General features: G+C 45.9%; 1 protein-coding gene across 9 annotated transcripts in view; it reads left to right on the top strand.

Moving 5' to 3' along the window:
* The window catches only part of DLGAP2 (DLG associated protein 2), a 719,273-nt gene that overhangs the window by 74,641 nt on the left and 631,391 nt on the right, over positions 1-13,241 (top strand). For 4 of the 9 annotated variants that reach the window (XM_067022655.1, XM_067022652.1, XM_067022651.1 and 1 more), the window contains exon 2: positions 4,281-4,382. The exons of the other annotated variants lie outside the window; for them this stretch is intronic. In XM_067022655.1, coding sequence (XP_066878756.1) covers positions 4,368-4,382 — 15 coding nt within the window. In that variant the 5' untranslated portion in view covers positions 4,281-4,367. The remainder of the gene's footprint in view (positions 1-4,280; positions 4,383-13,241) is intronic. 9 annotated transcript variants of the gene reach the window in all.

Below are 13,241 nucleotides of genomic sequence, written 5' to 3'. Positions count from 1 at the left end.
GGAGGAGGGTTATGCCTTGATGTTGAGGCTGCTGAAGGATCGGGGTGGTGGTTGTTGAAGGCTGGGGTGGCAGTTTCTTAAGACAACAGTGCAGTTGGCTGCACTGATTGACCCTTCCTTTCAGGAACTATTTCTCTGTAGCAGGTGATGCTGTTTAATAGCAGTTTACCCACAGAACTTCTTTCAAAATTGCAGCCAATAAACAAGGTCCTAGTGTATAGCACAGGGAACTATATTCAATATCCTGTAAGAAACCATAATGGAAAAGAATATGAAAAAGAATTTTTAAAAAAGCAACATTAGGGCTTCCCTGGTGGCGCAGTGGTTGAGAATCCGCCTGTCAATGCAGGAGACACGGGTTCGTGCCCCGGTCTGGGAAGATCCCACATGCCGCGGATGCGGCTGGGCCCGTGAGCCATGGCCGCTGAGCCTGCGCGTCTGGAGCCTGGGCTCCGCAACGGGAGAGACCACAACAGTGAGAGGCCCACCTACCACAAAAAAAAAAAAAAAAAAAAAAAAAAAAAAAAAAAAGCAACATTAAAAAAATGTAGAGTCAATGTTCTCAAACCCTGCTGCTGCTTTATCAACTAAGTTTCTGTAATATTCTAAATCCTCTGTTGTCATTTCAACGACCTTCACAGCATCTTCACCAGGAGTAGATTCCATCTCAAGAGGCTACTTTCTTTGCTCATCCATAAGAAGCAACTCCTCATCTTTCAAGTTTCATCACAAGATGGCAGGAATTCAGTCCCATCTTCAAGCTCCACTTCTGATTCTAGTTCTCTTGTGTTTCCACCACATCTGCAGTTCCTTCCTCCCCTGAAGCCTTGAACCCCTGAAAGTCATCCATGAGGGATGGAACCAACTTCTTCCAAACTCCTGTTAACGTTGATATGTTGTCCTCCTCCCATGAACCATGGATGTTCTTAATGGCACCCAGAATTGGGACTCCTTTCCAGAAGGTATTCAATTGACTTGATCCGATTGCCCAGACCCATCAGAGGAACCACTGTCTATGGTAGCTATTGGTAGCTATAGCCTTATGAAATATATTTCTTAAATAATAAGACTTGAAAGTAGGAACGACTCCTTGATCTGTGGGCTGCAGAATGGATGTCGTGTTAGCAGTCATGAAAACAACATTCATCTCGTTGTCCATCTCCATCAGAGCTCCTGGGTGACCAGGTACATTGTCAGTGAGCAGTAATTTTCTTTTTACTTTATTTATTTATTTATTTTTGGCTGCATTGGGTCTTCGTTGCTGTGTACGGACTTTCTCTAGTTGCAGCAAGCAGGGGCTCCTCTTTCTTGCGGTGCGCGGGCTTCTCATTGTGGTGGCTTCTCTTGTTGTGGAGCACAGCCTCTAGGTGTGCAGGCTTCAGTAGTTGTGGCACGCAGGCTCAGTAGTTGTGGCTCACGGGCTCTGGAGCACAGGCTCAGTAGTTGTGGCACATGGGTTGCTCAGCAGCATGTGGGACCCTCCCGGACCAGGACTCGAACCGGTGTCCCCTGCATTGGCAGGTGGACTCTTAACCACTGCACCACCAGGGAAGTCCAGCAGTAATATTTTGAAAGGAATCTCTTTTTCTGAGCAGTAGGTCTCAACAGTGGGCTGAAAATAGTCAGTAAACCACGTTATAAACAGATGTGCTGTCATCTAGGCTTTGTTGTTCCATTTACAGAGCACAGGCAGAGTAGTTTAGCATAATCCTAAGGGCCCCAGGATTTTCAGATGGAATGAGCATTGGCTTCAACTTAGAGTCACCAGCTGCGTGAGCTCCTAACAAGATGGTCAGTCTGTCCTGTGAAGCTCTGAAGCCAGGCGCTGTCCTCCTCTCTGGCTATGAAAGTCCTAGATGGCATCTCCTTCCAACAGAAGGCAGTTTCATCTACATTGAAAATCTGTTGCTTAGTGTGGCCGCCTTCTTTTATGATCTTAGCTAGATCTTCTGGATAACTCGCTGAAGCTTCTCCACCGGCACCTGCTGCCTCCCCTGGCATTTTTATGTCATACAGACGGCTTCTCTCCTTAAACCTCATGAACCAACCTCTGCTGGCTTCAGACTTTTCTTCTGCGGCTTCCTCATCTCTCTCAGCCTTCATAGAACTGAAGAGAGTTGGGGCCTTGATCTGGATGAGGCTTTGGCTTAGGGGAATGTTGTGGCTGGTTAGATCTTCTAACCAGACACTGAAACTTTCTCCAAAGCGGCAATAAGGCTGTTCTGCTTTCTTATCATTTGTGTGTTCACTGGAGGAGCACTTGCAATTTCCTTCAAGAACTTTTCCTTTGCATCCGCAACTTGGCTAATTGGTGCAAGAGGCCTAGCTTTCAGCCTGTCTCAGCTTTTGACATGCCTTCCTCACCAAGCTGAATCATTTCTAGCTTTTGACTTAAAGTGAGAGACGTGTGACTCCTCCTTTCACTTGAACACTTAGAAGCCCTGGCCAGGGTCGTTAACTGGCTTAATTTCGATATTGTTGTATCTCAGGGGAGAGGGAGGCTGAGGCGAGGGAGAGATGGGGAATGGCCGGTGGCGCCATCGGAACACACACCACATTTAACGATTAAGTTCCTGTCTTATACGGGCGAGGCTCGGGACGCCCAAAACAATTACGATAGTAACGTCAAAGATCAGCGATCACAGATCACCACGACAAACACAGTACTAATGAAAAGTTTGAAATCTCGTGAGAGTTACCAAAACGTGACCCAGACACATGAAGCAAGTAAAGGCTGTTGGGAAAATGGCACCGACAGACTTGCTTTATGCAGGGTTGTTACAGACCTTCGATTTGTAAAAACCACAGTATCTGCGAAATGCAGTGAAGTTCATTAAAAGGAGGCATGGCTAACCGTGTGCTGACATGGAGAGATCTTGGTGATACAGTAAGTGAATTCGTCCAGCAGAAGAGCCGGATGTCAATTCTGGGAGGCTCGGGCACTTTAACCTTCAGTAACTTGGAACTAATATACAGTTTAGATTGATAGTCACAACACATGTTTGTCAACTGGTTACCGGAGGCCAAGGGTGGATGTCCAGTTTGCATATTGTAATCAATGCTTGTGGCGGGTGCTTGCTACAGTAAGAAATGGCTCATTTTCTCCACTTTTTAGGATCGTATCTTTGAAAGTAAGTCCATGATGTTTAGTAGCATGCGATCAGACTGGTGGCTGGTCAGAGCTTTCGCTGACAAAACAGGATTTTCAGAAGATGGGGTACAGCATGCAGTTCTTCTGGCTTCGTGGAAATTAATCTGATATGACTGCAGTGTTTCAGGGCCGCGTGAAGTGTTTTGTGGATGAGCATTTGTGTTCCTACAAGCTCAGTATGAAGAAAGCACAGCACACTTTCCAGTGTGATGTTATAAACAAGTCTTCTCAAAAAATTGCGTGTTCCTCTTTCATCTGGTTCATTTTGGGGGAAACAGTAATTTTGTGTATCAGTATGCAATGAAAAAAGGAGCAGAGGCTTTATAATTTGTCAAAGCATATGAACTAGCACCTCTTTTAAAAAAAATGCTGTGTTTGGGTTTATCTGGGGATAGCACTTTTTTTTTTCGTGGAAGGAAAATGATCGATTATTAATATTCCCTGGGACTGTTCTTTTGTTTCTTGGAATCTGCCCGGTTCTTTGCAGAACCAGTCTAAGTTCACAAATATCGTTTCCATCCTCAAGTTCTATGAGGAATCATCACCCCTAATTTAAAGTGTGGTTTTATTATTTCTCTTTGGGTGAATTTTTTTTTTTTTTTTTTTTTTTTTGCGGTATGCGGGCCTCTCACTGCTGTGGCCTCTCCCGTTGCGGAGCACAGGCTCCGGACGCGCAGGCCTAGCGGCCATGGCTCACGGGCTTAGCCGCTCCGCGGCATGTGGGATCTTCCCGGACCAGGGCACGAACCCGTGACCCCTGCATCGGCAGGCGGATTCTCAACCACTGCGCCACCAGGGAAGCCCGGGTGAATATTTTGAAGGTGGGAAATCTATCTGTCATAACCTCAAATCCAGCTTGAGAATCGAAATACTTGCATAATGCCCATGTGATGTAGGTGCTTACAGGGTTCTCGGTTCCATGGTCTTATTTAAAAATACCTGGTGTTATTTTTTATATACAGTGTCTCTGCCTATTTCGTTCTTGCCATATTGCTGTGCTAGATTGATTTAATTATTGCTCAGTGTCATGTTTTTTTAATGTGCATTCCATATGTTTCTTTTTCCATGGGGGAGGTTGTTTACCCTTTTTTATCATGTTTTCCCCATTTCTATCCATTCCTCATCATAGGCCTTCCCACCATCCGAGGCCCGGCCGTAGCAGCCCGGTTTCCCAGCAGCTGCCCGTGAACACCCGGCCCGCACCGGCTCCGCCACCATGGGGACTGCTCAGGTACCGTGTGACCCCTTTCATCCTCTGGGCCATGTCCACACGGCGGGAGGTGCTGGTAGTAGTGGTGATGGAGGTGGTGCAGGTGATGCAGGTGATGGGAGGTGATGCAGGTAATGGAGGTGATGGAGGTGGGTAAATACCCAGGGGGCAGTCTCGCAGCTTCTAGCAGAGGATTTGCCTGCTCAGATGGAGGCGTGTCTGTAAGCGGCTCAGAAATGTGGTGCTTGTGTGTAGTGATTGGGAAGGAGGGGAGGGGGCCCCTGGAGATCCAGGGAGTGAGCGTGAGATGAGGTCTGGGTTCTGGTCCTGCTGGCGTCACATGTCACACGTGCTGTCACATGTGTGCTGGGAGGAGGGGCTCTGTGGGCGTACGTGGGCGTGACCGCGGTGAAACCTCACACCTGGAATGGGGCTTCTCCAGGGACGTCGAATGACCTTACCAGGCTTATAAAGGGCTTCCATGAGTTTGTGGGGGTGGCTCTGTGTGTGTGTCTGAGATTCACTGATGGCGAGTTCGACGGGGCACAGATGTCCCTTTAGGGGCAACCTGACTGCTGTTCGTTCCTAAAACACCCGGGGTGGCAGCGTGTTCTCAGGAAACCCCCGGAGGGCCACAGCTCACCCACCCATCTGCGCTCACATCTGGAGTGTATTTGAGAGCAGAGGTGTGACCTTTTACCTTCCCTGATGCCAATAAATAAAATAGTCAGTTGAAACCTTTATAGATAGAGGCTTTCATTGATTTTTCAAAGGAAGAGGCGGCAATTTGTAGTCTATCATATTTCTTACTCCGGGAGAGATTTAAGGCATGAACGATGTTGAAATTTCAGGTGGACCCTTGTCACTGGCCCCCTGGTGACCTTCCTCCCTCCTTGTCTACCCCTCGTGCATCTCACCTGGTGCCACCTCACATGTTTGCACCTCTGTGTCCTAAGACCTTCTTTCACCTTCTTGATGCTCTCAGAAAAAGGTGTTGACATGGGGTGTCCGTCTCCACAGCCAGGAGCACAGTCATTGTTTTGGTGGGAGTTTTGTGTAAGAGCCTTGAGGAGACCAAGCCTTTTCTTTCCTTTTTATTTGTTTATTTATTTTATTATTGGGGTAGAGTTGTTTTACAATGTTGTGTTAGTTTCTACTGTACAGCAAAGTGGAGTTCCCTGTTCTATACAGCAGGTTCTTACTAGTTATCTATTTTATACATATTAGTGTGTATATGTCAATCCCCATCTCCCAATTCACACCACCACCACCACCCCGCCTACCCCCCTTGGTGTCCATATGTTTGTTCTCTACATCTGTGTCTCTATTTCTGCCTTGCAGACCAGTTGATCTGTACCATTTTTCTAGATTCCACATATATGCGTTAATACGTGATATTTGTTTTTCTCTTTCTGACTTACTTCACTCTGTATGACAGTCTCTAGGTCCATCCATGTCTCTACAAATGACCCAATTTTGTTCCCTTTTATGGCTGAGTAATATTCCATTGCATATATGTACTACATCTTCTTTATCCATTTATCGACGGACATTTAGGTTGCTTCCAAGACCTGGCTATTGTAAATAGTGCTGCAGTGAACATCGGGGTGGAGACCAAACCTTTTCTTCTCTCTTTTCAAAAAACTGCTTCCCCCTCCAGTTCAGCAAAGACAAGGCATGATGTCTCTTCGGTGCTCTTATCAGCTCTTTAATCGAACTCCCTGTAGCTAGCGAGAGACAACTGCATATTTTTTCCAGGAATTAGGTAGGGTTCTTAATTGCAAAGAAGGGATGTTAGGCACTTCACAGACCTTTTGGTGGGGCTGGATAGAGATGTTCTGTACGAGGCTGTCAGCCCCGCTGCAGGGCCCCACATGATGAGGAGATGCCCTGGTATCCCCCGGGCACACGCCTCGTTGCAGGGATGCCTCCTCCCACACAGGGAAGGTCAGGGGCCCAGACCCGGGGGCCTTGCCTGCGTCTGGCTGCCAGGAAGGCTGGAAAACTCCTTTGTTATCGTTGTTGATGTGCGTGCTCATGTTAGCGTTTGGGAAGGGGTCGATCCCAGCGAGGGAAAGTGACAGAGGTGCAGGGAGCCTATTTGGAAATGCCGGGCGGCCCCCGTGGGAGCCACCGCCGGCGGCTGCTCCGTGGATCCCCTTCTTCCTCCCCACGCTGTCAAATAGCACGCTCTGTTGTAAATGCCCCCATCCCGTATAAAATGCAAACACGCTTACTTTTATCCCGCTCATCGCACAATCTCTAACTCCTCCTAGTCAGGGTCTGGGAACAAAGTTCACTGAGTTCAGCCTGACCCCTTCCTGGTTTCTGGGCCCTGTGTACTAACTACAGCCAACACAGCCTTTCGGAAACAAGGTTACAGGTTGTTCAGGTTGCTTTAGTTTCATTGTAGGTATATACGTGACACAGCGAAGAAGAACTAGGGGGGTGATGGTAGCTCTAGTTTCTGCGGGGCTCCTGTCTCCCCTCCCCGCTGCACATCCCCTTGGCCCCGGCCAGTGGCTCTGCTCGTCTGAGACCTTGACTTTCCGGGTAAGGGTGAGTGAGTGTGCTTTATGCCTCAGACGCCTGAGTTCCAGGTGGTCCTACCTGTGGGGGTCTCTGCAGCCTCCCGTGAGCTTTTGCAGGGGATGTGGCGGTGCCAGTGGGGGATTCAGGGGACCCCCTGGTCTGACCCTCTGCCCTTGCTTGGAGCAGAAGCTCCTCTGCGTCCTAATACCGTGGGTCCACTGACGCCCTTGCCACCTGTCGGTCCAGCAGCCTGAGCGGCTCCCAACTCACCCTCCAGATCCAGTCCACAGGGCATCCCTGTGTTTCCATGGATAACTCACTCCCTGCTGGACTGTCCTTCCCCGGGAACCAAGACGCCTAACAGGGCAGACCGGAGAGCCCTGGGGACGGGAACCAGGGCTGCCCCGACAGCCTCCACGCTTCCAGGAGCCCGTGTTGCGGCCACGGGAGGAGGGTGCCACGTGTGGCTCCTGGTCCACGGCAAACACTGCATCTCGGAGGAACAGGCTTCTCGGGACAATTTCCAGAAGCTGCCAGCAAAGCTGGCCCGTGAGGAGCCTCCATGGCGCCTGCTGCCCCGGATAACCCCGGAGTGGCCTGTGACACCCCCTATGCTCCTCCCCACCCCCAGCCCCCCAGCGCCCCGGCACAGCGGCTGCCTTGCCTTCAGTTTACAGGCAAAGTTGCTGAAAAGGGCAGTTTTGTCAGATTCTGCCTTTGGGTAGAACTTTAACTGTGGGAACTCATGGAAATGTAGGGATAGTGTTTAAAAGACACTCATTACTATTATTGACATTTTGGAGCGGAGAACTCTCTGTGGTGGGCTGTCCTGGGTGTGGAAGGATGGGGGCAGCGTTCCACATCCCCACCCACGGATGCCAGGACCCTCCCCCTGACCATGGGCACCAAACGCAGCTCCAGATGGACGTTGCCAGATGCCCCCAGGGGGGGAGGTCAGCCCCCAGCCCCACTGAGAAGCCCCTGAGGTTTTCAGGTTCATTGGCATCAAGTTGTTGACAATTTCCCCTTCCAGGCCTTTATCGTCGGTGGAATCCGAAACGGTGTCATCGCTCTCATTCTGGGTCTTGTTAATGTGAGTCTTTCCTCTCTCCTTTTTTCTTCCTCTGTCTTAGGTTTGTCAATTTTATTGATCTTATTGAACCAGATTCTGGTTTTAGTGATCTTCATTGTTTTTATATTCTCTTCACTGACACCTGTTCTCCGGTCTTTATTGTTTACTTTCTTCTACTTACTTTGGTGTTCATTTGCTTGTTTCAGTCTGTTTTTTTTTTTTTTTTTTCCCGGTACGCGGGCGTCTCACTGCTGTGGCCCCTCCCGTTGCGGAGCACAGGCTCCGGACGCGCAGGCGCAGCGGCCACGGCTCACGGGCCCAGCCGCCCCGCGGCACGTGGGATCTTCCCGGACCGGGGCACGAACCCGCGTCCCCCGCATCGGCAGGCGGACTCTCAACCACTGCGCCACCAGGGAAGCCCTGTTTCAGTTTTTTTAAAGGTCAGAGCTGAAGTCAGTGACTTGAGACTTTTCTCGTTTCCTGATACAGGCACTGAGAGCCGTGACTTTCCCTCACTGGGTGTGGGGTTTTTGTCTTTCTATAAATATTCTTCAGAAGTGGGTAAGTTGCGTAGGAGCCGCGGCCCTTCGCGGGCTAGAAGCCCTGCTTTCTGGCCCCGCCTGCTGCCTGGAGGCTGCCCTGCGGGTCACTTTGGTTCCATCCATCTTCTTCCAGAATTCCATCGTTTTCGTTGTATGGGTGGCATGTTCTTGTTTCCCAGCTATGTTTGGGATGTATTCCTAGGTTTTCACCACTGTCATTTACGTGGATTTGGGGAAGGAGAGAGGCTGGCCGAGTCCTCATTTCCCCACCCCCATCCCATGTTTCTCACGCCCCCTCCAGTCTCTCTCGTTCGAGAGACCCAGGGAGGCTGCTTCAACCCCATGGGGCGGCCCTCTGTCTCCCTTTATATCTGTGGTTTTCAAACGGGGCACTTCTGCCCCCATGGGACATTGGCAATGTCCAGAGAGATTTTTGGATTTCACAGCTGGGGGGAGGGCACTGCTGACCTCTAGGGGGTTGAGGCCACGATGATGGGAACCGTCCTGCAGTGCCCCTCAACAGAGAGTGATCTGGCGCAAGTGTCACGAGGCCAGGATGAGAAACCTCGCTTAACTTTTATGGTCTAACCTATGGTACTTAGGTATCTTCAAGAGTCTGCATAAGAAACATACGGGGATCATATCATCTTGATATAGAACCATTTCTCTTCAATGTTAGAATTTTGCATGGGGGCTTATAGGGCCATTGAATGGTAGCAGGTTTGCATGCAAATTCATTTAGATGGATTATATTTAAAATGCACGTTTGAACTTTTGGGGATGACAATAAACTGTTTTTGAAACAATCTACTGGGATTATTCGAATGGCTATCGTTTCATGGATACAGTGGTTCGGTGTAAATAATGACATGCGTGGTAATTCCTGTGACTGCATCTCTCACACTGAGTTTAGTGCAGTATTTACATTTCTGTTGTGTTCTGACAAGAAAACAAACAGGCTGCACTTTGATATTTTGTTTCATTTAAAGTGAGAGAAATTATAGAAAGCGTTCTTAGCCCTGGTTCCAGGTCAAGCCACAGTAATTACGAATTCAGAAACAATTTATTTTGCAGAAGAAAATTCACTTTCCTCGAGGTAACTACAGATAGATCTGTGTTGCTCAGAGACAAATGTTATGGAGAAAGAGAAACAAAATAGTACCCATTTATGATCCTAAACGTCTATATACGATCGACTTACGCTTCCAGAGGCAGCCATCTATTAAAACGTTATTCATTTTCATGGGGCGAAGAGTCACTGGTTTTTAGTTAGGGTTTTAGAACGCCCTCTGATTTCTTACAATGTGTTTACTTTGACAAACCTAATTTTTTTCCTTATTAAATGCATGAGTCCACTTTGGGTTGGTTGTTTACGGGGCTAAACCTAGTAGTGGGTTCTTCCATTTCTCCTTTATCAGCAGGAAGACCAGGAGGGCTCTGGTGTCACCCATTGTGTTGGTGGAGAATTCAGTTTCGAATGTGACAGAATGAAATAGAGGCAGAATGTGTTAAGATTAACCAGCATTTGCTTGGTGGTGGGGGCCCAGGCTCTCACTCAGATTCGTCAATAACCTTCCTTGACTGTGGCCAGGCTCCTTGCAGTCTCCTTTCACTGCCCCCCTGTGAGTGAGTGAGGGGCCATGCTCATGAGCCCCGGATCTCCTCACATCTGCAGGAAGATCACACTTACCTACAAGGACTCCTGGGCATTGGATGGCGAATATCCATTGCCTTTATAACGAAATAATTTTAACTGTTTTAGCAGCAAGTAAATTTATATTAAAAATAAATTACACAAATTCTTTGTGAAAGTACCTTCTCTTTGGCTAGTTCAGAGACTTATGTGTAGAAATTGTGAACATTGTAATTGCAAATTGTGTTATTTGTCTCTTCTCTTTTTAAAAATCATACAAGCACTATATCTTACCTTGAAGAGATTAGCATAAACAAAACAAGATTCAGAGATGGTCATTGTTTTTTTTTAAATTTTTATTGGAGTAGAGTTGATTTACAATGTTGTGTTAGTTTCAGGTGTACAGCAAAGTGAATCAGTTATATGTACACATGTATCCACTCTTTCTTAGATTCTTTTCCCGTATAGGCCATTACAGAATACTGAGTAGAGGTCCCTGTGCTACACAGTAGGTCCTTTTTAGTTGCCTATTTTTTATATATCGTAGTGTGTGTATGTCAATCCCAATCTCCCAGTTTATCCCTCCCCGCCCCTTACCCCTTGGTAACCATAGGTTTGTTTTCTGCATCTGTGACTCTGTTTCTGTCTTGTAAATAAATTAATTTGTACCTTTTTTTTAGATTCCACATGTAAGTGATATCATATGGTATTTGTCTTTCTCTGTCTGACTCACTTCACTCAGTATGACAATCTCTAGGTCCATCCATGTTGCTGCAAATGGCATTAGTTTGTTCTTTTTTATGGCTGAGTAATATTCCGTTGTATATAGGTACTACATCTTCTTTATCTATTCCTCTGTTGATGGACATTTAGGTTGCTTCCATGTCCTGGCTATTGTAAATAGTGCTGCAATGAACATTGGGGTGCATGTGTCTTTTTGAATTATGGTTTTCTCTGGGTTTATGCCCAGGAGTGGGATTGCTGGGTCAGAGATGGTCATTGTTGTCCTGGTTTACTTTCCATGTTTTTTATGCCCATATATATATATACATATATCTCCACAAGGTATATTAATAAAATGATTATACCAATTGTTTCAATAACAGATGTTTTAACAAATTAATACAGTATATTATGGCAACTCTCCTTGTCCATAAAAATATCTTAAAATATTTATCTATTTTTATTGAGTTATAATTAAAGTGCAATATTATATTAGTTTCAGGTGTACAACATAGTGATTTAATATTGTTACACCTCATGAAATTATCATCATGATAAGACAAATGACCATCTGTCACCACACAAAGTTGTTACAATCTAATTGACGATATTCCCTATGCTGTACCTCACATCCCTGCGACTTATTTATTTTATAACTGGAAGTTTGTATCTTTTAATCCCCTCCACCTCTGTTGTCCATCCTCCCATCCCCCTCCCCTCTGGCAACCACCAGTTTCTTCTCTGTATCTATGACTGTTTCTGTTTTATGTTTGCTCATTTGTTTTGTTTTTTACATTCCACATATAAGTGAGATCATATGATATTTGTCCTTCTCTGACTTACTTCACTTAGCGTAATACCTTCAGGTCCATCCACACTGTTGTAAATGGCAGGATTTCTTTCTTTTTCGTGGCTGAGTAATATTCCATTGTAGACATCACTGTCAACCGGGTGGGCTGGTTATGTCCACTGAGGTCTGCCCATATAGTCGTGTACTTCATAGCTGTTAAAATGTTTTTATCCACAGATGAGTAATGGTAGGTTGGTACACCTCAGTTTATGTAGCCAGCCTCTCAGGTTGACAATGATGTCCAATTCTCTCGTAATATAAAGAAAGCTTGGACGAATTACCTCGATTCAGTTACTTTATTATTTCCTTAGAATACATTTTTGGAGTTAAAACGTTTCAAAAGATATGAAGATTTCAGGCTTCCCTGGTGGCGCAGCGGTTGAGAGTCCGCCTGCCGATGCAGGGGACACGGGTTCGTGCCCCGGTCCGGGAAGATCCCACGTGCCGCGGAGCGGCTGGGCCCGTGAGCCATGGCCGCTGAGCCTGCGTGTCCAGAGTCTGTGCTCCGCAACGGGAGAGGCCACAACAGTGAGAGGCCCGCGTACTGAAAAAAAAAAAAAAAGATATGAAGATTTAAAAGATTTTCAGTGTATATTTCAATACAGAAAAATGCACCTGTTTGCCTTCCCACCAAGATTACACACTTAACAGTATTTGCTTTTAAAATTCTCTTTATAATTACAGGTTTGACAGTTGACACATAATGGGTGATTTCATGTATTACTTAGGTTAGTGGTTCTGTTGAATATGCTTTTTCCTTCTTTTTCCTCTTTTGTGTGTATGAATTGCATGGTTGGGTCTTTAACTCTTTTCATGTATTTATGATCCAAATATTTTTTGCTTCTCAGATTGCCATTTAAGTTTCACTTTTATAATTTTTAATTGATGTATAGCTGATTTACAATATTGTGTTAATTTCAGGTGTACAGCAAAGTGATTCAGTTTTATATATATATATGTATATATATATTTTCAGATTATTTTCCATTACAGGCAGTTACAAGATACTGAATATAGTTCCCTGTGCTATACAGTAAATCCTTGTTGTTTATCTATTTTATATATCGTAGCACGCATCTGTTAATCCCCAATTCCTAACTTATCCCTGTCCCCTCCTTTTTCCCCTTTGCTAACCACAAGTTTGTTTTCTATGTCTGTGAGTCTATTTCTGTTCTGCATATAGATTTATTCCTATTATTTTTTAGATTCTACATATAAGGGGTATCATATGTTATTTGTCTTTCTCTGTCTGGCTTACTTCACTCAGTATGATCATCTCTAGGTCCATCCATGTTGCTGCACATGGCACTAGTTCATTATTTTTTATGGCTGTGTGGTATTCTGTTGTATATATGTACCAATTGTCTGTTGATGGTCAGCTTTACAATTTTTTAGGCAAGAAGTAAACTTTCACACAGTCATTTCTAGGAATGTATTGCTTTATGATTTCTGACTTTGGCGTCATGCTTAAAAAGCCTTCCTTTGCCGGATTTTGCATAAACATTCAGCTATGTTTTACTTTAATATT

The sequence above is a fragment of the Kogia breviceps genome, chromosome 20, assembly GCF_026419965.1.
Source record: "Kogia breviceps isolate mKogBre1 chromosome 20, mKogBre1 haplotype 1, whole genome shotgun sequence".
In the NCBI taxonomy this organism is placed as follows: domain Eukaryota; kingdom Metazoa; phylum Chordata; class Mammalia; order Artiodactyla; family Physeteridae; genus Kogia; species Kogia breviceps.
The sequence above is the reverse complement of the archived record's forward strand: the minus strand, read 5'-3'. Positions and strand labels throughout refer to the sequence as shown.